This window comes from Sander lucioperca, chromosome 6, assembly GCF_008315115.2.
Source record: "Sander lucioperca isolate FBNREF2018 chromosome 6, SLUC_FBN_1.2, whole genome shotgun sequence".
Taxonomy (NCBI): domain Eukaryota; kingdom Metazoa; phylum Chordata; class Actinopteri; order Perciformes; family Percidae; genus Sander; species Sander lucioperca.
In genome coordinates this window covers 7,725,174-7,745,599 of record NC_050178.1, presented here as the reverse complement: position 1 = coordinate 7,745,599, position 20,426 = coordinate 7,725,174, and the positions used below count along the sequence as shown (strand labels likewise).

Here is a 20,426-nt window from a genome sequence, read left to right as displayed (position 1 = left end):
TGCTTTGTAAATTTACTTTAACTCAGAATTATTATAAGCATGTGTGACTGGATAGAAAATCTACAAAGACCACTACAGTATACCTTTAAAAAAAAACATATTATCCTTGCTTGCATGTACAGACCAAGAACAAGACTACAAGGCCATGGACTACATGTCCCTGACATGTAGTCCATGGCCCTGGAGTCATGCTCTTCAGACCTCTGCAGAGCTAAGTGCTGGTCAGTGTTGTTATTACTTACAGGGGGTCCAGCAAATCCAGCAGGCCCAGGAGGTCCAGTCTCACCCCTGTCACCCTGAAAGAGGAAGGAAGAGAGGCAATAAACACTCAGAGGTTAGTTCAGGCTGCAATGCTGACAGAATGTGAGCGAAATGGGTGACCTGTTAAAAACTTTCACATAGACAACTACTATTTCATACTTGTCATCTTCATTCTTACAGAACCATTGGCTATATAAATCTCAGAAAAAATCCTCCTTCATGCTTTATTTATGGAGACAATGGCATCCTGTTTTAGGAATGAATTGATACTGGTTAAAGGTGTCACTTACAGGAGCACCGCGGGTACCAGGAGCACCAGAAGGACCGGCAGGACCAGATTCACCCTGAAAGAGAACACATCACACATCAACAACACATTCAGATAGATGTGCTGTCAAACACAGTTGGATATGCAACAATAATTTAAAATCATATAATTTAAAACCAAGACATTTAACTTAACTTTAATAGAAAACACTATAAGAAAGTATTACAGTGCTAACTTGCCAATAACTATGTAATAATAAAAATGATATGACACTTACCTTCTCGCCGTTGGGACCACCAGGACCAGGGGGACCAATGGGACCAGTGAGACCCTGCGACAGCAAACAGCAAAAGGGTGTAAAGACTTGCTTGAACGTTTGGCACATTTAGTTTTGAAAATCGGCCCTCAAAACAATTAATACACGGAGATTTAAACTTTTTTTTTAAGATTTAAAGGAATGAACATTTATGATGCAATACATGGGTGGAGCTACTGCCACACTGACAAATTATGGTTGATCACAATGCCAGTCACTTACTCTACCGCCGTCTTTGCCGGGAGCACCTTCAGGTCCTTTCTCTCCAAGGTCACCCTATGGGAATATAAATACAAGTCAGTCACCTGACAGGGGTATAGGCCAACAACTTAGAATCAAGTAGAGAAAATGTTATTTATTAAATTTAGGGCTGGGCAATATATCAATAGTATATCGATATTGATATATGAGGCTAGATATCGTCTTAAACTTTGGATATTGTAATATCGTGATATGATACAAGCGTTGTTTTCTCCTGGTTTTAAAGGCTGCATTACAGTGAATTGATGTCATTTTCTGAAATTACCAGACTGTTCTAGCTGTTCTATTATTTGCCTTTACCCACTTAGTCATTATGTCCACATTACTGATGATTATTTATCAAAAATCTTAATGTGTTAATATTTTGTGAAAGCACCAATAGTCAACACTACGATATCACCGCAATTTCGATCTCGAGGTATTTGGTCAAGAATATCAGGATTTGATTTTCTCCATGTCGCCCAGCCCTAATTAAATGTATAAATATTCAGTCATTAACACTTTGATCCCATCATGACTTACTCTGTCTCCTTTGGGTCCAGGAATGCCAGAAGCTCCTCTCTCTCCGGGCATACCCTGCAGGCCGGGGGGTCCCTGAGCTCCACCAGTACCAGCAGGTCCAATGGCTCCCTATTATGGAGCAGAAATAAATGAAGAGGATGTAATGCAAAGACAGCAGACAGAAAAGGTGCTTCGGAATAACTGTGTGTAAGCACCTGCTACGGATGTCTGAGGGTGCCATACTGTTAATATATGAGTGAAAAACATAAAAATAATGCTATCACAGAGTGAGAAGGCTTCTATTTATTCAACAAAAGAGACACATGGCCATCTTTGTTTAGGCATGCTCTGTTTATGATTACCAGAGGATTTAAAGAATATGATTAACCTGACACAGGTTGTTCAGTTGCTGGATTAAAATAAACTTTTACCAATTTTGCTGACCAAATCTTATTAATTAAAATGTAGAAAAAACAATCAACTAATTAATCAAACAATGTTCAGATCTGAAATCACACATGTTGCCTTTTGATTTGTCATTTCATTCTGTGTTTTAAGTAGAGATGTGAGATTATCATAACAAAAACTCTATTCCACATATCAAAGAAAAAAAAAGGAGGGAAATGCATGCTTTGATTTTTTTTAAGTGGCTCCAGGTCCTTAGTCCAGGCTCACACATCCTCCATGTTGGCTGTGAATACATTGCAACAAATCGTGCTGCATCTTTCTCAGAGTCGAGCTTCACAAACTGCCTGCTCGTCCCTCCTCCATCGCCATCCCCAACACGTCAGTTCTATAATCCTCTCTATCCGCTCCTGTCTGACCTTAAGGGAAGAAACCCTATGAACTGGGATTAAAATCTGACCAGATAACAAACCAAAAGTGAGAATTGCAGCCGCTGTGAGCTCTGCCCAGAGTGTAATTGTGTCGATTTACTGCAGTGATTGGAATTTGTTGATGGCTGATAAGCAAGTGACTATCTTGCTTGACTGGAAATACGCTGAGCTACCAATTGTTTAACAATGTAGAAAAGATCTTATTTCTCTTTAAAATAATCATGTTTTATGGATTCACTAAATTTAGTATTTTAAGGCAGAGTTTTAAATCGTGCAGATTCTTATTACAGTAATAATGCAGTCTTCCACCTCGCCTGAAATGAATAATATAATAACAGGTTTATATATATGTATATGTATATATATATATATATATATATATATATATATATATATATATATATATATATATATACATATATATGTGACTAGGTATATGCTGTATATAGGTATATACAGTATATATACTAGGTGTATACTGTATGTTCACATATATGCTTAATATTTGTCCTTAATAAAAAAAATGACTGCATTTGTATGCCTTTATTGTGGATTTGAACAGTAGAGAGATGACAGGAAATAAGGGGCGAGAGATGTGGAGTGACATGCTGCGAAGGTCCCCAACCAGAATCGAACCAGGGAACGTTTAAATTCATGGTCAGGGCTCTAAAAGAAAGCCACAAATTGTATAATATCCACTGGTTGTGAGCAGTTCAACTTAAGAGTGATTCTTGCTTTATTTGAATAACTACTTGAGTCCTGAAAACAAAAAAAATAGAGGCTAGTCTGAAAGAATAAGCAAAACTTTGTGTAGCAGAAAGATCTTTTTCTGCTTTCCACTCCTGTGTCATCTTCAGCCTCAGACACCCCAAAAGGAATGCACTTTTCTAAAACATGACGTTTACCTTTAGGAAAACTGAGCAGAGGTGCTATTTCATACAGCAAACACCATATAGACAATATAGTCATCTACTTACTAAAAATCATAAAACAAAATATGTCAGGATCTGGGGGGCTTACCACCTCATTTTTGGGGGAAAACACTGAATGTAGCTCAACTCATCTCAGTAAACACTTGAGGCTATTATTATTTAATCACATGCTCACATCGTGTTGCTGCTGCAGCTGCATGTGATAAGAATGAATCAGAAAACTGGTGGTAGTAGAATATTTGCCAGTGGTGTGAGTGCACCTTAGGCGGTAACGTTTCATAATTTCCGTCTCTTCCTGGTTTTAGACCAAATGCTGGACTCACCTTGGGTCCGTCAGTTCCAGGAGTTCCAGGCAGACCTCGGGGTCCCTGCAGACCCTGAGGGCCGGCAGCTCCTCTCTCTCCGGGGAAACCACGCTCTCCCTGAACGGCAACACAGCGACAATCAGCGGCATGTCTGATAATCAGTCAGTCAAACAAACAGTAGCGACGTTAAATACAGACTGACAACTTACTCTGGGTCCAGTAGCACCAGCAGCTCCACCCTCTCCAGGAACACCCTTAAAGGAGGAAAGGAGAAATTCATGGAAAAGATATGCAGGATCAGTCATCTTTGTTTGAAAAGAGGAAATACTGCTACTAGTAATACTACTACTGATAGATTTAGCTATAGAGTAAATTGGGTTACAGCAGTGGTAATTCAAAATGATAAGTGAGAGCTAGATATTTACAGAATGTATTATGTTTAAAAACATATATTAAAGAGAACATGGACCTGCTTATAACATCTCAATGCTACATTTTTCCATTAACAGTGATGCAGAAATTATCTTAATATGATTGTGGAAATAATAAACCTGCTCCTTTACAGCAATGCCCTGTTAACAGTTTAGTAGAAAGATATTAACACTGTCAGGGATGCAAGTGAAGGAACTTGGATAACAGCATCCACCAAAATGACATTTAGAATATCTTCTCTTCAAGCCTATGACCCAACAATGCTGGTATTACCACTGAGTTTATGAGCTATATTTCACCAATAGAGGGTACTGACCTGGTCTCCAGGCTTGCCTCCCTCACCAGGGGGGCCGGGAGGTCCAGGCAGACCCTGAGCATAGAAGATAACGAAACAGATGTAAGCAAAAACAAACACTCTGAACAAACAAGTCAGAAATGAACAAAAATCGTAACAAATTCATGTACAGCAATAAATCAGCACATGTCGGTTAACAGAATATTGATGTAGCGAGAAAATGTTGATTTTAGTACACTTACAGCCATAATTAGAGAAACAGCTGCATTCACACATAAACTTTTAAATTTCAGGTAAAGGTTTGAGCAGATAGACTTACCTGGAAACCTGAGGGACCAGGCTGTCCTTGCTCTCCTCTCTCTCCAGCAGAGCCCTAAACAGATTATTCATAATCCATAATCACGAACAATTTCTACCATAAGATTTTGATGTTGATGATGGTGGGAGCAGTTTGCTAAATTTGCCATTTATGTATCTCTAATATCAGTACACAACACCGGAATAATTTAGGGATTTCTTTTACAAATGATGATAAACAAGCTTTCATTTGTTTAGCGGAATGAAAGACAAACTAAACGAGCTGAAAGTATTTGATTCATTTATTTTTTACAATGTCCAGACATTTGTGTCAAGGACTTTTCTTTTTCCCCAGACAGAGCTATCGAGGAGGCAGTCTGGGAAATTGAGATACAGAAGGTTCTAAGTGCAGATTGAGTAAAAGGAGGAAGATAATATCAGTGTTGAAGCTATATGGAGTGGGAGGGGGGGAGAAAGAGATACATACGGCGGGGCCGGGGGGTCCAGCAGCACCGGTTTCTCCATCTTTTCCAGGCAGACCCTGAGGAGTGGAAGGAAGAGAGGGAGGAGGGGAAGGAGGGAGGGAGGAAGGGGGGAGATGCAGGAAGGGGGCAAACAAATAGATAGATTTTAACAGTTAGGCCAAAGGTGATGTTATTAAGTAGGTAGACCTCTGATAGCTATAACTGAGCTTTTCAACATGCTTCTCATGTGGAAGCTGAACTGCAGAAATAGTAGCCAGAGAATACAAAACAACCTACTGCAAAAAGGTTACATTTAATCTATGGATTAACATTATAATAATCATGAACATTAGGGGCGTTCAAATTAATCATTGCATCGATGCATCGCGATGCGGACCTGGGCGATTCTGCATCGATTCAGTGACAGACCATAATCTATCATTGCCTACTGATGTTACTTGTTGATTTTCCGCTCACTGCTTTTTTGTTTCTGCCTTTTGTCTGTTGTCTGCTGTGTTCGGACTCTGCTACATTCAGGAAGTGTCTTTTTTAAGAGCAATAAAAAGGGGAGTTCATATAAATATGACTGCTTGAATTTGTTGATAAAAACCATGTGTAGCAATATATAATAATATTAAGGAAGTGTTGCATCGTGATATCGAATATATAATATCAAATTGTTGACGGGACAATCATAATCGAATTGAATCATGAGACCAGTGAAGATTCACACCCCTAATGAACATTCAGAGTCTGAAAACTAGTCTTAAACTAGAGTCTATGCTATTACTTCAATTTCTCTAGTTTTTAAATAGTGTTTTCTTACTTTTGTGTATTCCAAAACAGAAATGTTTTATGTTATCTACCTGATTTGATTCATGATTTATATGAATATGTATCATCTGTCAATAAGATCTTCAGTTATATCAGCTGAATGTTTTTTTTTGTATTTTGAAACGACAGTACATCAGAAAAGGTGAATGACTTACTCTCAGACCAGGAGCTCCACCCAGTCCTTTCTCTCCCGACTTGCCAGGCTCACCCTAATCACAAGAGAAACAAAATGCGGCAGTTAGTCACAGAGCCGCTGCTGATTTTCTTGGTCCTGCATCTATTTTGAGAGGAGAGAGGGTGAAGGTGATGGTACACATCAAATGGCATCAATTTGTTCAGCAGTACTCCAGGTGTTGTTGAATGTGTGGAGTTTCTATTCTTGATTCAGGGATTTTTTTTTTTTTTTTTTTTTTTAAATAGGACAAATAAAACACAACAAAAGTTATATTGGCCCAAAATCTATTATGTTGAAACAGGTGGGCATCTGTTACTCTATAGATAACACCTTTATATTGGTTACGCATTCACAATTTATACTTTGTATGTACATTAATTACTCACAGTTGCTCCCTTGGGTCCGGGGAATCCCATGACACCAGGCTGTCCACGGGCTCCCTGTGGGCCGGGGGGGCCTGGGCGACCGTCCTCACCAGAAGCTCCCTGGTCAAGTAAAGTCATGTTAATTTATTTAAAGAGCACATTTACTACAAATAATGACCTACATGCTTTATGGAGAACAACTAAACAATCTAAGTAGTATACAGTATAAGCAATCAAGTGGCCATGACAACATCTGTGAAAAGTAAAAAGCTGTTGTATAAAGATGAGTCTGATAATAAGCGGTAAGGGCCAGACATGGAAATGCAAAATCACACATGGATTTAGATTGGGGAAGTGGAATGGAGAGGAGTAATTGGGTGTAGACGTTTGGAGTTGGGTCGAGCAGAGAACGGTCCAGCATGCAACATTTACTCAATTTGTATGTATTTGGATGTATCTGATGTCTTTCATGTTGTCATGTTGTGGTGTGTAATGTTTTCATGTACCATATTTATGTGAGGCTCTGTATAGACTAGTCACTCTAAAAAAACAAGACAGTTGAGCTTTTTTGAAACATAAATTGGTATAGGGTACGAGTCCGGTGGATAACGGGTGGATAAATCTCCTGCAATTAAATTTGATGAAGCCACTTATGTGTCATTATGTGATGAGAGCACATTTTTTTAAATTACAAATGTCTCCCTGTTTGTTCTGCAAGTTGTATGAAAAAAAAAACATACAGCCGTAATACTGAGTGAAGATACACGCTGTGTGATTATTTTTTATTGATTTACAAAGACACAACAACAGCATTACAAAACGAAAAAGCGCACTTACAGAAGGTCCAACTTTGCCTTGAGGACCAGCATCACCAGGGCGTCCAGTCAGGCCCTGTCAGAGAAGGAGAATAGAAACGCAGACACATCCACATGAGTCATCAGACACCTCTAGGCAGGGACATGCTAAAGAAAAGTGGGAACATATGGTGGGAAACAAAATTTACACCTCTGATTGGCCCGGTGTGCAAGCAACAGTTTAACGCCTACTGATAGAAATGTAGAGCATAAAGGAAAGCATGTTTGAGGTTCCTGATGTTAATGGACTCGGTTCACTACAGGTACGAACTTCCTCTGCAATGATTGAACGCAAATATTATCAACCACTTGTGTTGCTGTTGGGAAATTAAATCACTCCAGGGAAAAGCACAGATGCTGTCTAGTTGAAACCATTCATGACTGTTTTCTTAGGCTTATCTCAGCTTGGGTTTAAAGGGGAACTCCACTCAACTATTGGGGAGTTCTACTGTATATATGAAAACAGTTGCATAAAGCCTTTTGTGGCTCCAGACGGAGCTGGCCACAGTCTGATAATTGACTCATATACCACTTAAATCAGTATCGGTTAGGTCTGAAAACTACAAATTATTATATGAGATGAGAGAAGTGTGGAGTTCGAAAGAAGTGAGTTTATCAGACCTCTGTAGCCTGCTCCTCACCTCTGCTGGCGGTTAGCAGCTCGAGGCTACATTAGCCACTACTAACATAACACACCTGAATCTTCGACCGAGTTGTCGGTGGTCGGGTTGCATTGTGTGTAATGTAGGCGCCCAGTTTGACAAGGAAGAAAAATGTGTTGGATAAAAAAAGACAATATCTCTGGTTCATCACTTTTTTTTTTTTTTTTTTTAAACTGTCCATCTTGAATCCAACAATGTTATGGCGCAATGCTAAATGAGTGGAGTCCTCTTTTAACAGAGAGCCAGTGCTGCAAACTGGAACTTGAAAGATGAAAGTGTATATCAGGCAAGTAGAATTTAATGTAAAAATACAGTCAGTTGCATTGTCGCAAATGTAGGGTTCAACCAGTGTTTTTTTGAACATGGGACTAAAACTCCGGATATCTTGGCCTCTGCTGATTCAATTCTGACTCTTTCTCTGGTTGTACAGGACAGCAATGGTATGGTCAGCTGAGAGTTAAAATACAGTTAGGATTGGCCCAGATCTTCAGCTAGATAATACTTATTACTAGTATTAATCATACTTGTCATATATTACCACAGAATGGATGACACCTGACATTGTATGTAGCCTATTGTATTGACACTGACCAGTATAATAACCACAAAACCAACAAAGCCACAATGTGTATTTAACATGCAAAGATACATTGGAATCCATCTAAAATTTGTTTATTATTTCCGTATTTTTGCATGTTTTCAAGCACATTTCTGCAGCTCATCAACATCTAGATCTGTGGTACTACAAGTAAGGGAGGTGCTTACTCTGGCACCGGGCAGACCAGACTCTCCAGGACGGCCAGGGTCACCGTTGGCACCCTTGGGACCACTGGCACCAGCAGGTCCACGCTCACCAGGGGCTCCCTGTGTTAGGAGAGAGAGAGAGAGAGAGAGAGAGAGAGAGAGAGAGAGAGAGAGAGAGAGAGAGAGAGAGAGAGAGAGAGAGAGAGAGAGAGAGGGAGAGCGAAAGAGGGAGAGAGAGAGAATAAAACAGGGGTTGGTCACTCAGTCAGTCAGTCACAAAGGAGGCGACTCTTTCAATTCTCAAACCCCAGAGGAAATAAGTTTCCCTTTTAACAGTGCGAAGGAGTTTCATTGACCTGCTGGAAATGAGAAGATTAAAGTCTGACAGATTAATTTGGGTCGAAATGAAATTGTGTGGGGAAGATAATGTTAGATGAATTGTTGGCTTTGAGGATATGGGACATATAGGTCACTAGTGCATGATGGGGTTCTGAGCTATGCCTCCATCTTGTGGCCATGTGGTGGAGTTACAGTACATGTGTCACTGCTGCCTGTACGTGATTTTCAGATGCATTGATGAAGAAACAGGGGTGCTGATGAATTTTATTCTTTGCTCTTCACTGAAAATGCGATGTATTATGCACTTCATTAACTAAGGGGTGTTAGTAAGGGGGGTTAGTAAGGCTGCTGATCTGAGTATAGCGTGAACCTTGAAGAGGCACTCCAATTATTACGTGACTCATCGACACATAATATCAAAACTTTGTGCAGTTTTGTTTGATTTAAGATTTATTATGAGTTAATGTGGTGGAAAATGATCTTTCAGAGATCATCGGGGACAACAGAGACAATAAAAATGCTCAGTGAAATCTTTTGCCAAAGTCATGTTATGTGCTTTACCCACCGGCATCTTTGTTTGCCTTTACCACAGTGTGGTCAGATACGGCTAATGACTCTTGCTTTTTAACTCAGTTTTATGCCTTTAAATGCTAAATATATATGTAAATAGATCAATTAAATTTGCAGCTATAAATCCATTGTTCTATTTCTCTAAGTGAATATGCCTCTGAAAGCCTTTTTTTCTTAACCTCTTGGGGGAATTTATATATGCTGTATATACTTATAGCTATAACTTGCATAAATCACAATTGCTAGATTTCTAGGTCTTTGAGAAATGCTTGTATGAATTTGAAAAATGTCTTTTAAAATATTTTCTGCACACTATTTCACAATGTTTTGTCAACTTGTTGTCTCACCAGGTATTTTATCAACATATTTATACATGTATAATCCTAACATATACTAAATTATTTTGGTCTTTTAACAACTAATACCAGATATTTGCTAAAATAATATGATCTTATATAGTTTATGTTGTATTGTCACTACTCATTGTTTTTTAAAGGTGTCTTAAGGTGGAAATATTAAAGACATTTTGCCCAGCTTGTGTTAAATTGGTGGGTTTGTCACGTGCACAGGATCATCTGCAACTGACAAAAGAAAAGTCCTGCCCTATTCGGCAGAGGCTCACCACCCATAGAGCCTTAAAGTTGTGTGAAAGTGGATTAATTTTCTGGCAAGAAGGAGAACTACAGTAATGTATACAGGCCAGTTTGAAGCCCAACGAGTGCTGACTCCTTGCTCTCTTTAAGATGGATTTTTAAGTTGTGATGACACTACAGTCCACTACAGTAATAGAATAGTGAGAGCCTTATCTTTTCCATGGCTGTATTTAAAGTGTACTGAGTGAAATTGAATTACAGTTTATGGTGATGTGATTTTTAAGCAGTTTGAGTCCGACAGTATGCGACAATTTTGTTATTTAGGTGACTGAGAAATGTTATTTTGTAACTGCAACAGTCAAAAACAAATAGAAAACCAATAAGAATATAGGACAAAGTCATTGTCAACAGCAATTTCCAAATGCAATATGCAGGAGATGGAATATGTTAATTGTCAGTTTCACAGATTTACATCCGTGACTATTGACGCATCAGCTGCATAAATGTCCTTATCTCTTCCTTCCTCTGCCAGGTCTGTTTCCTCTAAATGCAACCATGTGTATTTTCTCTTTCAGAGCAGATGCTCTGTTTCAACAGAAATAATAAAGAGATCTCTCCAGAAACTGATATTCACCTTGGGACCAGCCAGACCGTCTTGACCAGGGAAACCACGGTTACCGGGGGCTCCCTACACAGAACACACAAAACCAGAGTCAGGGTTATAATTATAACAACAAAATCTAAGTCAATGAATCTCACTGTGGTTCTTAAACAGGTTCCCAGGTGGTGACCAACAAAATAAGATTTAATTTCATTAAAATTGGATTGAAATTGTCATTAAACAGTTTCCCTCTCACCAATATTATCTCCAAATGTGCAATATGCACACCCTTGCAATTAACACTGATTCAACAGCGACAAAAAAGCCATTATGTGTGTATATTAAGAAATCTATGACATGGAAATATCTGACAACCTTTGATCTACAAATCTACACAGGAGGACACCATTTATTCTGTTATTGATTGAGTGTTGCCAAGCAGCATATATTTACTTAAGCTATAAAATGTTTTCAATCAGATAGATGGTACTCACTCTCTCTCCAGGAGGTCCAAGTGGTCCAGCAGCACCAGCCTCACCCCTGGGTCCTCTCTTGCCTTCTTCTCCTTGTGGGCCATGAGCTCCCTGAACACCAGGCGGTCCCTGGAAAACACAACCACAACAGACCACGTTATCACAGGAAGACAGAAAGACTGAATGTTGGGTCCGTTCAGATCATTTCATTTGAAGCATTTATAATCTGCTAATTTCAAATGTACTTGATTTTAGAAGTGTGTTACCCACACTTATTATTTGACTAGATACTGTGTCTACAATAGATTTCAATGTTTAGATGCCGTTGACTAGGTGAACAATCAGGGAATACAAGTAAGTAAAACAAAACAAAACTCACAATTTCTCCTTTGGGTCCAGCCTCTCCCTTGAACCCTGGGATACCTGGGTCTCCCTAAACAATAATGGATAGAGAGAGAGAGAGAGAGAGAGAGAGCGAGAGAGCGAGAGAGCGAGAGAGAGAGAGAGAGAGAGAGAGAGAGAGAGGGTTGGTCATCTTTTCTGTGCCATGTTATTATTTGGAATATACTGTACATTGAGCAGCAAATATAAATTGCAAACCCGGAATAACACACAACTCCAATGAATCTCTGGTTAGTGAATGGTTCACTGAGTACATACAGATGTTCCTTTGGGCCCAAGAGGTCCAGTTGCTCCTTGAGGCCCGGGAGGCCCACGAGGTCCAGGGAAACCAGGAGCACCAGCGATACCAGGAGCACCCTACAGAGGAAGAGACATGACGTCAGTCAACTGATTGAACACTCAACCACCATAAATCACCACTGATTTTACTGTGAGCATAATAACATGTCAGTGTAACGTTCATAGTGAATTCTCCTTTGCTCGGTGTAAATAAGAAGACACTGTCCCATTGTTAGTGAATTGGTAGAAATTCTGCACTATAAAAGCATCAGTGACAACTGTCAAACTGACTGACTTGTGCAGTGAAGACGAGTCTCATCTCACGTTTTCAAGATACGACAGAAAGCTCAAAGTGAGTTTGTGTTGTTTATGGAACAAATATAATTAGAACGCCTCTGATTTTGGCTGTGCGTTGATGATGTGCCGAACCAGTTGTAAGTCTGTGGAGTCTGTAGTTTGGTGATCTGAAACGTACTGCATTTTCATTTACAATGCAATATTACTTGCCTTCTGTCTTGTAAAAGCAAATATATCAGACATGCAACTTATGCATACTAGATGAGTTCTGAAAATACACAGTAAGTGGTTGTCAGTTTGAAATACAGACAAATAAGAGTTTTAAACTTACAGCTGATCCTTTGGCTCCAGGGATACCATCAGTACCAGGGTTTCCCTGTAGAGAAAAAGACACAAAGCAAGTCAAAACACTGCAATAATCATAACTGGCCCTGATTCAGTTACTATTCTGGGAGAGATTGGTCTAATCTCCAATGTTAGAATATGTTGTCATTAACAGCCTTTCTACAGCTCAGCTCTCTCAGTGGATTAAAAAGTATCTATCACCTGGGAAAAAAGAAAATATTTGAGTTGCACTGCCTCAAAATACTGTGTATCATAAAATGTAGATGACAACAGGTATTTCCTGTTAGGCAATGCTTTGCTATAGTAAATACACTATGTTTTTCCTTTGAAATAGGTGTTTATAGCATCGCTTACAGAAGCGCCAGAAGGTCCGGGTGATCCAGGAGTGCCAGACTCTCCACGGGGTCCCTGAGCACCCTCAGGTCCACGAGCACCAGTGGGACCAGCTTCCCCCTGGTTAGCAAAAGAGAAGAAAGAAGAGATGACATTAAATATATATGTAATATGTAAAAACAAATATGTAAGTAAAGACCTTGGGATATGATTGATCATTTTAAAATCACAAAGTATGAAAGAGGGTACTTAACATATGTGTAACATTAGCTGCAATGGTGCAGAGTCAGAAGAGTGTAAATAGCATAAAATAGGAAAAAAGTTCCTAAGATCTAGGATCTACCTTATAACGGGACAAGACATAAATAACACAGATAATCTGAACAGACAGATGTGAATATTACAGTATATATATATATATATATATATATATATATTGTAAATATGTAAAGAGCAGCCCAAGAATAACAATCTTGAACTGATAAATGGAGTGTAATACTAAACCAGGAAGTGAGATATCAATTTTGCTAGGCAACAAATGATACAGAAAGATGACAGATGATTGAAACACACAATCTAATGTGGAGAGTAACTAAGTAATTACTCAAGTACAGTACCTTAATACAATTCTGAGGTAAATGTACTTGAGTATTTAAATTGTATTCCACATTACACTGATACTACACTAAGTTACATTTATCTGAGAGATGCAGTTACTTTGCAGATAAATATTTCCACATGTTTATAGTATATAAATTGAGTAAAATTAGCTCTACTGCAGTTGACTAACGTTACAATATTAAAATGGTGCTTCCATGTTAATGCATCAATAATTCAATATTAAATAAACATGTAGAGCCCACTTTGGCTGTAACGTTATAGTAAGTAGGCTACGATTTTGCTTATAATACATACTTTTACTAGCCTGGAAATCCAGACCCAAATCCAAAAGATTAAGGGTCTGGCAATGAGTAATGAAAATGGTCCAACTCGAGGGGCGGCACCAAGCATGCATTTGAAAATCTCACTGCATGCCTTTGGATAACGCTACGACCAATCACAACAATACACGTGGTGACGTATCCAGAGCCCCATACGCTTAGCTACCAGCGGAGCTAACTGGTAGATTAAACTGTCATCATCTGTTTAGCTCGCCTCTGGCTCGCCTATATCAGATACACCAATGTGACTGGTGCAGCTCGGCTACAAGGACATAGTTAATGAGCATCATTACTGAATCCCAGAGTGACTCGCTGAGCAAATTCAAATTCTCTCGAACTCTGGATTTCCAGGGTTTACTTTTACCTAAGTAAGGTTTAAATGCTGGACGTTACTTAACATAATATTTTTATAACGTTACTGAGATATTTCTGCTTTTCTGTACTCTACTTCCACTACTGATACTGTAGGCTAACGTTACACACCATGGATGTAACGTTACAGTATTAAGAGGTATCGTTAACGTTACACACATGTCAGTGTCCACTGTTTGCTACTTCCGTATTGTTTTTGTTTTTTTAGCTAACGTTAGCTTAACCCTGATAAACATGTCTGCTAACTTACAACTAGACCTATGCATATAACATTTTACTAGCAAGTTATTCCCGTCCATCATAACGGTGTAATGTTAGCTAAATTGATGGGAACCAATCATCTTTCCTGCTGAGACCACTACGGGTTAACTTAACTTAAGGTGACACACCATAGATGTATTAAGAGTGACACACACATTGTCGACAAGGTAACAGACGTCGACACTGGTGTTAGCTGAAACTGAGTTTTACTGCCTGTGTTGACAGTTTGGGAACGCTGCAACTTTGACCTCAGATGACTTGCTTTCCATAGAGATCTCTGCTTCACTTCACCAGGCTAAGATTCTACTAACATGTTACAGTAAGTCATGAGTGGATGTCTGTTGGCTCTGTTTTTGCCGGAGTTTAGTGTTTCCGGCTGCAGATTATTGCTCTACTTCGGTGTGTTATCTTCTGCTGCTGGCTTCTAATTCCTGATCTTATGTGGCTGTTATCTATCTGCTGCTACCTGTGAAGTGTTATTTGGTATTAATAGTGAATTTATTCTTGGTGGTTGCTGAGCTCATTTTTCTTTTGCTTGCTTTTGTGGAGGCTGAATTGGTTTTGTGGCAAATGATGTTTCTTGTTGTTGTTTGGGGGACTTCACATCATCGTTGTCTTGCGCAGAGTCCATTTATTCACATAGAATTATTTCAGTTTAACAGTGGCTTGACAGGAAACTCACATTACTTTTGCCACACAAACATATTCCTTACACACTTCATTCAGTCTACAATGGAGGCATATTTCTTCCAACTCTGATGTTAAGTGTTTTATGTGACATTTTGCTTTATTATTCATTTTACACTGATTACATCTAAATTGTGCTGTTCTATTTATGCTGCTGCTGCATTCTAAGTTTATGCAATGTTATGCATTTTTATAATAAGAGACAACCTGCTACCATAGCCTACTACTTGAAGTGTAAGTGAATAAGTATCACCTTCTTGCCTTCTGATGAGTTTAGGTCCATCTATTCACTAAGTATTTAACTGATGATGTCAGAGCATAGACACCAAATATCAACTCTGTACCATACACTATTCACATAATAAATATGTGAGTTGGCTTACTAATAAATTGCACATTATTAAATTAAATTTATTATGAAATAGTAGCATATAAACTATTAATATAATCTACTGACTGTCTTTTCAATGCTGTTAAAAGTGTGCTATCCAAAGGTGCATCATGTTTTGCAGACCTTTGGGTTCTGTATAAAAATAAGTTTATAAGTTTTTTCAGCATGTTGATAAATGGATTTCCTTTTTTTCCAAACAAGTTTTAAAGCAGTTATTATATTAGGTTAGTCCAATTTTAGCTCCAACTAATATATATGCCACATGGGATATTCAGACAAAACAAATAAAATGCTTTGATTCTTGGCTTGAGATGATAAATGACTCTGTAACTCATAACTTGTAATTTACAGATATTATCCATCATTACTGTCAGTTATGGTGAGAGCTGCTTTATTGTCTAATAAATGTAAAGTAAAAGTGCACTGGCAATGGTGCATCATGTTTTGCAGACCTTTTGGTTCTGTATAAAAATAAGTTTATAAGTTTTTTCAGCATGTTGATAAATGGATTTCCTTTGCTTTTGCTGCAACTTTGTAGACTTTGCAGACTCAGTAGTATGACATAATAGAGTGTTTGCAAAAATGGTGATGTAGTGTATTGATTTTTTCTTTTCCCAAAGCCAATATTTTACTGGCTCTGAAACTAAGGTGAAAAGTGAGACAAAAGGAGGATCATCTGCCAGTTTTATGGAAAGTTATGGAAACAATTATTAGCATGTTAGAGGTGATAGCTAGGCGCTTATAAATAATACAATGCCGAAAATCAACTGAAGCTGGGTAAACGTTGTCTTGGTTAGATCTTTTCAGTTCAGGAGCACGGTTTATTAAGTTGAGGTTCAGTCTAGCTAGCTTTTTATTGTGTTAGTCTTGTGTCCCTTTTAACTGCAAATCCTAGCTCATAATGCTCGGAGAGGAAAAGACTCTCAGGATCCTGAAGGTACAGCACCATAACGTAAGATGAGAACATTCCTCACCATGGGACACTTCCTCGAGTCACACAAAGACACACATTCACACACAGTCTCACAGACATCCCTGCAGACAAATGTAACGTGTTTATGGATGTAAGTTGATATGATACATAAACACAGACATAGACAGACATTTTTACATCTTCTGCCTAGCTTGCCTTGATTACTTCAAGGGAAACTTCTGGATTTTGTAAAGAGATACTCCATTTGTAATTCCTAAAAGAACCTCCAAACTATCAAGGGGCTGGAAGAAAGCAAACCAGCAGCACTGGGCCCTGGAGCACACAGCTGAGCCTGTCTGCCATGCAGGAGGAATAAATCAGATGCAAAGCAAAGAGAGAAAAGAAGAAAAATACAGTAAGAGGGAGTGATAGAGGGAGAATAACACTTTGTAAAACCCCCTCCTCCCTAATTTTCCACACAGATGGAGGCCTTAAGCAGTCAATGCAGAGGAGCCTTCTCCGATTTCACTTGAGCATTTCAACTTGCCCCCACAAAATCCTCCCTGAGCCGTATGCCTCTATTTTCTGAGATATCCACTTTTTTGATATGATTCAAGGAAGACTTATTCTAATGACACAGAATTCACCAAGCCCACATTTTTTTGCACCTGCTATACTCACAACTTTGTTTTTGTAGTGAAAAAGTCCAAAGTAAATTAAATTATGCTGGTTAGTTTTAGAACTACACAGTTAGTTACTCTCATTCACAGAATAAACTTAACAAAGGTGAGATGAAGAGGCAGTAGGGCTATTATTTAGGTAACTTGTGACTTACCTTTGAACCAGGAGAGCCAGGGAAGCCTGGAGCTCCAGAGGTACCGACAGGGCCCTACAGAGAGGGAAAGACTGTTAGCTCAGCTATTTATAACTGACACATCCAGGTAGAGACTGCTATCATACTGCATAGGGGGTTGTGTGTGGAGAAGTGGGGATTAATTTCATTTGCAGTATTTTTTTTTTACTAAATCTCAAACCAAAGGGTGAAAATGAATTAAATGAGACTAAAAATGATACTTACTGGGGGACCAGCAGGACCGGGCAAGCCATCATTTCCACGTGCACCCTGAAATAAACAATTATAAGCACATGGCATCAAAACTTTTGGTCCTAAGTGTTTAATAATTACTTTTACACAAACTAGTACAGGGGAGTAAAATAGTATGCCTGACACATTGAGCTTAACTCCTCTTTATTTTTTAGAATTACAGTGCAAATATTAGCAAGTACCAATTAACAAGTAAAAGGACACATTTGAATTAGAGTATACTCTAAGACTATGCTGCCTAACTCTGTAGTAGACACTAAAAAAGCAAAGCAATGAAGCATATAATCCATCTGTTGTGAATCAGATTATAAATTTTTGTTAAAAAGACAAAACTCACAGCAACTCCACTGGGTCCAGGACGTCCTCTCTCACCAGGCAAACCACGAGGTCCCTGTGTAGTTGAGGGAAAGGAGAAAATAACCTTTAAAATCAGTTCACCATTATAACTGAGACTGGATTTGTACATCTTTTTTTTTCTTCACATGTTGTTGTCATGTCCAGAATTACACACCATAGGTCCAGGAGCGCCATTCTCTCCGGGAGCACCAGACTCACCCTAAAGAGAGGAAGACATATCTGGCTGTTAGTATGGCAAGGCAACCTTAAATAAAGACAGTCTACTGGTCATCTTGGCAACAACTACTCTTCCTGGAATCTTCCTGGAATCAATGAAAAATAATCTCATACCAACTGTCACAAACGTTGTATTTTGCTATGCTATATCCTTTATACTCTGTTCATCACCATCAACACACAGAGACATACAAAAACAGACCTTAATTAACTGGAAAACAGCGCTTACACGCATAGAACAAAACCCTACCTTAGACCCAACAGCTCCAGTCTCTCCCTTTGCACCATCAAGACCTGGATAACCCTGAAATAAAGAGCAAAGAGGCACAGTTAGAAAAACAATAAACAACCACCTAATTTTCCTGGAAATCATTATTAGACAACCAGCACACTCACTCTGTGTCCCTTGATGCCAGGCAGGCCAGGAGTTCCTGGGAATCCACGAGCTCCCTATGATACAAGAGGAGAGATGATGTAGCAGATTAATATTCAGTAGAGGGAAAGAAAATGTAGCTTAAACAAATAAAATAGTGTTGCTATCAAGATTCCCTCCACTGGGAGAGAGCCAGTGGGACAAATTACATCAGGTTAGCCCCCCCCCCACACACATTAAACAAGTTTTAAAGCAGTTATTATATTAGGTTAGTCCAATTTTAGCTCCAACTAATATATATGCCACATGGGATATTCAGACAAAACAAACAAAATGCTTTGATTATTGGCTTGAGATGATAAATGACTCTGTAACTCATAACTTGTAATTTACAGATATTATCCATCATTACTGTCAGTTATGGTGAGAGCTGCTTTATTGTTTAATAAATGTAAAGTAAAAGTGCACTGGCAATTTCAGTTGATTATGTTATTCTGAGATGTCAGCATCAGTATAAGTGTATGTGAAGTCCATTAGAGTATAAAAGTTCAGATAAATCAGGCCCGTAATAGGCTGGTTGTGGCCACCAGAGAGACAAACACAATTGAAACCTAACAGTATATCATCTGAGACTCTTGAGCAAAATGCTCAGTACTTTAAAAATCAGAATTAATCAACAGCCTGTGAAATCTCACCTGAGGTCCTGCAGGTCCACGGTCGCCTGGTTTGCCAGATTTGCCAGCCTCACCCTAAAACAAAAACAGAGAGGAAACGTTACATGAAACTTTTATTAAAACTTTGTGAATTACACTGGACCTGCCAAATATCTATATTGGGAGACATAGTAACGATGAGAATACATACATTTTATAAAAAAATGACAGCAGCCAAAGAAAGTGTATTATTTAACTGGAAATCCAAGCACCCACCTTCAATAAAACAATGGTGGAGAGAACTACTGTCATATTGCAACCCAGAAAACATTATGTACAATGTTAAAGGGCAAACAATGAAATTTGGCAGGATATGGAGAAATGTTATTTTATCTCTATAAAAATAATTATTATATAAATAATTATTTATATATAATAATTATTATTAAATATATATTTTTTGTATGTGAACTGAAGCTATGATGAAATGTTGTTATTAATGACAAGTTGAGAGGATGATGAATATGTATGTGTTGTTGTGAAGGGATGTGACAATGGAAGAATTACATGTTTTAATGATGAATGTATTGGCACTTATATATATATATATAAATAAAAAAAAAACTCAATTCAAATATTTAAAAAAAAAAAAAAAATCCCGAAATTTCATTTAGCTGCTCCTTTTTAAAATGTAAAATACGGTACTATAGTTGATATGATAGTGAGAATGGGCACTCCTAGTGGACACATTGTGACATGTCATGTCTGCTGCCATCATGTGGCTAAAAGTAGAAATTACATTTCCCTGTGTCAGGTAAATTGTCAATTAATATGACAGTTTGTTGTAGCATTTCAGGTATAGCATACTGCTGTCTGACTGAGGACCCCGTCTTAGACTAAAAAGCTCCAATAAAAGATGTTAAAGATCTATCCATTGTTTCTATGTCTCACTGATACAGTCTGGTAAGCAATATATAAATCAATGAATATGGTAAAGGCCTAAATGTGTGGTATTAATGGCATACATGTTATGTCTCATATTACTGTCTAGTTGCTATGTTAGTTTAACAAAAGCAAAGTCCATGGACTGTTCATTTTTTATTGAAACAGCATAGATCGTGCA

General features: G+C 38.4%; 1 protein-coding gene across 2 annotated transcripts in view; it reads right to left on the bottom strand.

Annotated features, from left to right (window-relative positions):
- col2a1b (collagen, type II, alpha 1b) overlaps positions 1-20,426 on the bottom strand; it is a 48,676-nt gene that overhangs the window by 13,081 nt on the left and 15,169 nt on the right. For both annotated transcript variants that reach the window (XM_031301689.2, XM_036002063.1), the window contains 27 exons: positions 19,346-19,399; positions 18,674-18,727; positions 18,528-18,581; positions 18,216-18,260; positions 18,042-18,095; positions 17,678-17,722; positions 17,435-17,488; positions 13,056-13,154; positions 12,688-12,732; positions 12,039-12,137; positions 11,758-11,811; positions 11,400-11,507; positions 10,939-10,992; positions 8,824-8,922; positions 7,380-7,433; positions 6,564-6,662; positions 6,158-6,211; positions 5,192-5,245; positions 4,727-4,780; positions 4,429-4,482; positions 3,890-3,934; positions 3,699-3,797; positions 1,629-1,736; positions 1,068-1,121; positions 807-860; positions 552-605; positions 243-296 (listed from right to left, as the gene is read on the bottom strand). In XM_031301689.2, the coding sequence (XP_031157549.1) occupies positions 243-296; positions 552-605; positions 807-860; positions 1,068-1,121; positions 1,629-1,736; positions 3,699-3,797; positions 3,890-3,934; positions 4,429-4,482; positions 4,727-4,780; positions 5,192-5,245; positions 6,158-6,211; positions 6,564-6,662; positions 7,380-7,433; positions 8,824-8,922; positions 10,939-10,992; positions 11,400-11,507; positions 11,758-11,811; positions 12,039-12,137; positions 12,688-12,732; positions 13,056-13,154; positions 17,435-17,488; positions 17,678-17,722; positions 18,042-18,095; positions 18,216-18,260; positions 18,528-18,581; positions 18,674-18,727; positions 19,346-19,399 (1,755 nt within the window). The remainder of the gene's footprint in view (positions 1-242; positions 297-551; positions 606-806; positions 861-1,067; positions 1,122-1,628; positions 1,737-3,698; positions 3,798-3,889; positions 3,935-4,428; positions 4,483-4,726; positions 4,781-5,191; positions 5,246-6,157; positions 6,212-6,563; positions 6,663-7,379; positions 7,434-8,823; positions 8,923-10,938; positions 10,993-11,399; positions 11,508-11,757; positions 11,812-12,038; positions 12,138-12,687; positions 12,733-13,055; positions 13,155-17,434; positions 17,489-17,677; positions 17,723-18,041; positions 18,096-18,215; positions 18,261-18,527; positions 18,582-18,673; positions 18,728-19,345; positions 19,400-20,426) is intronic.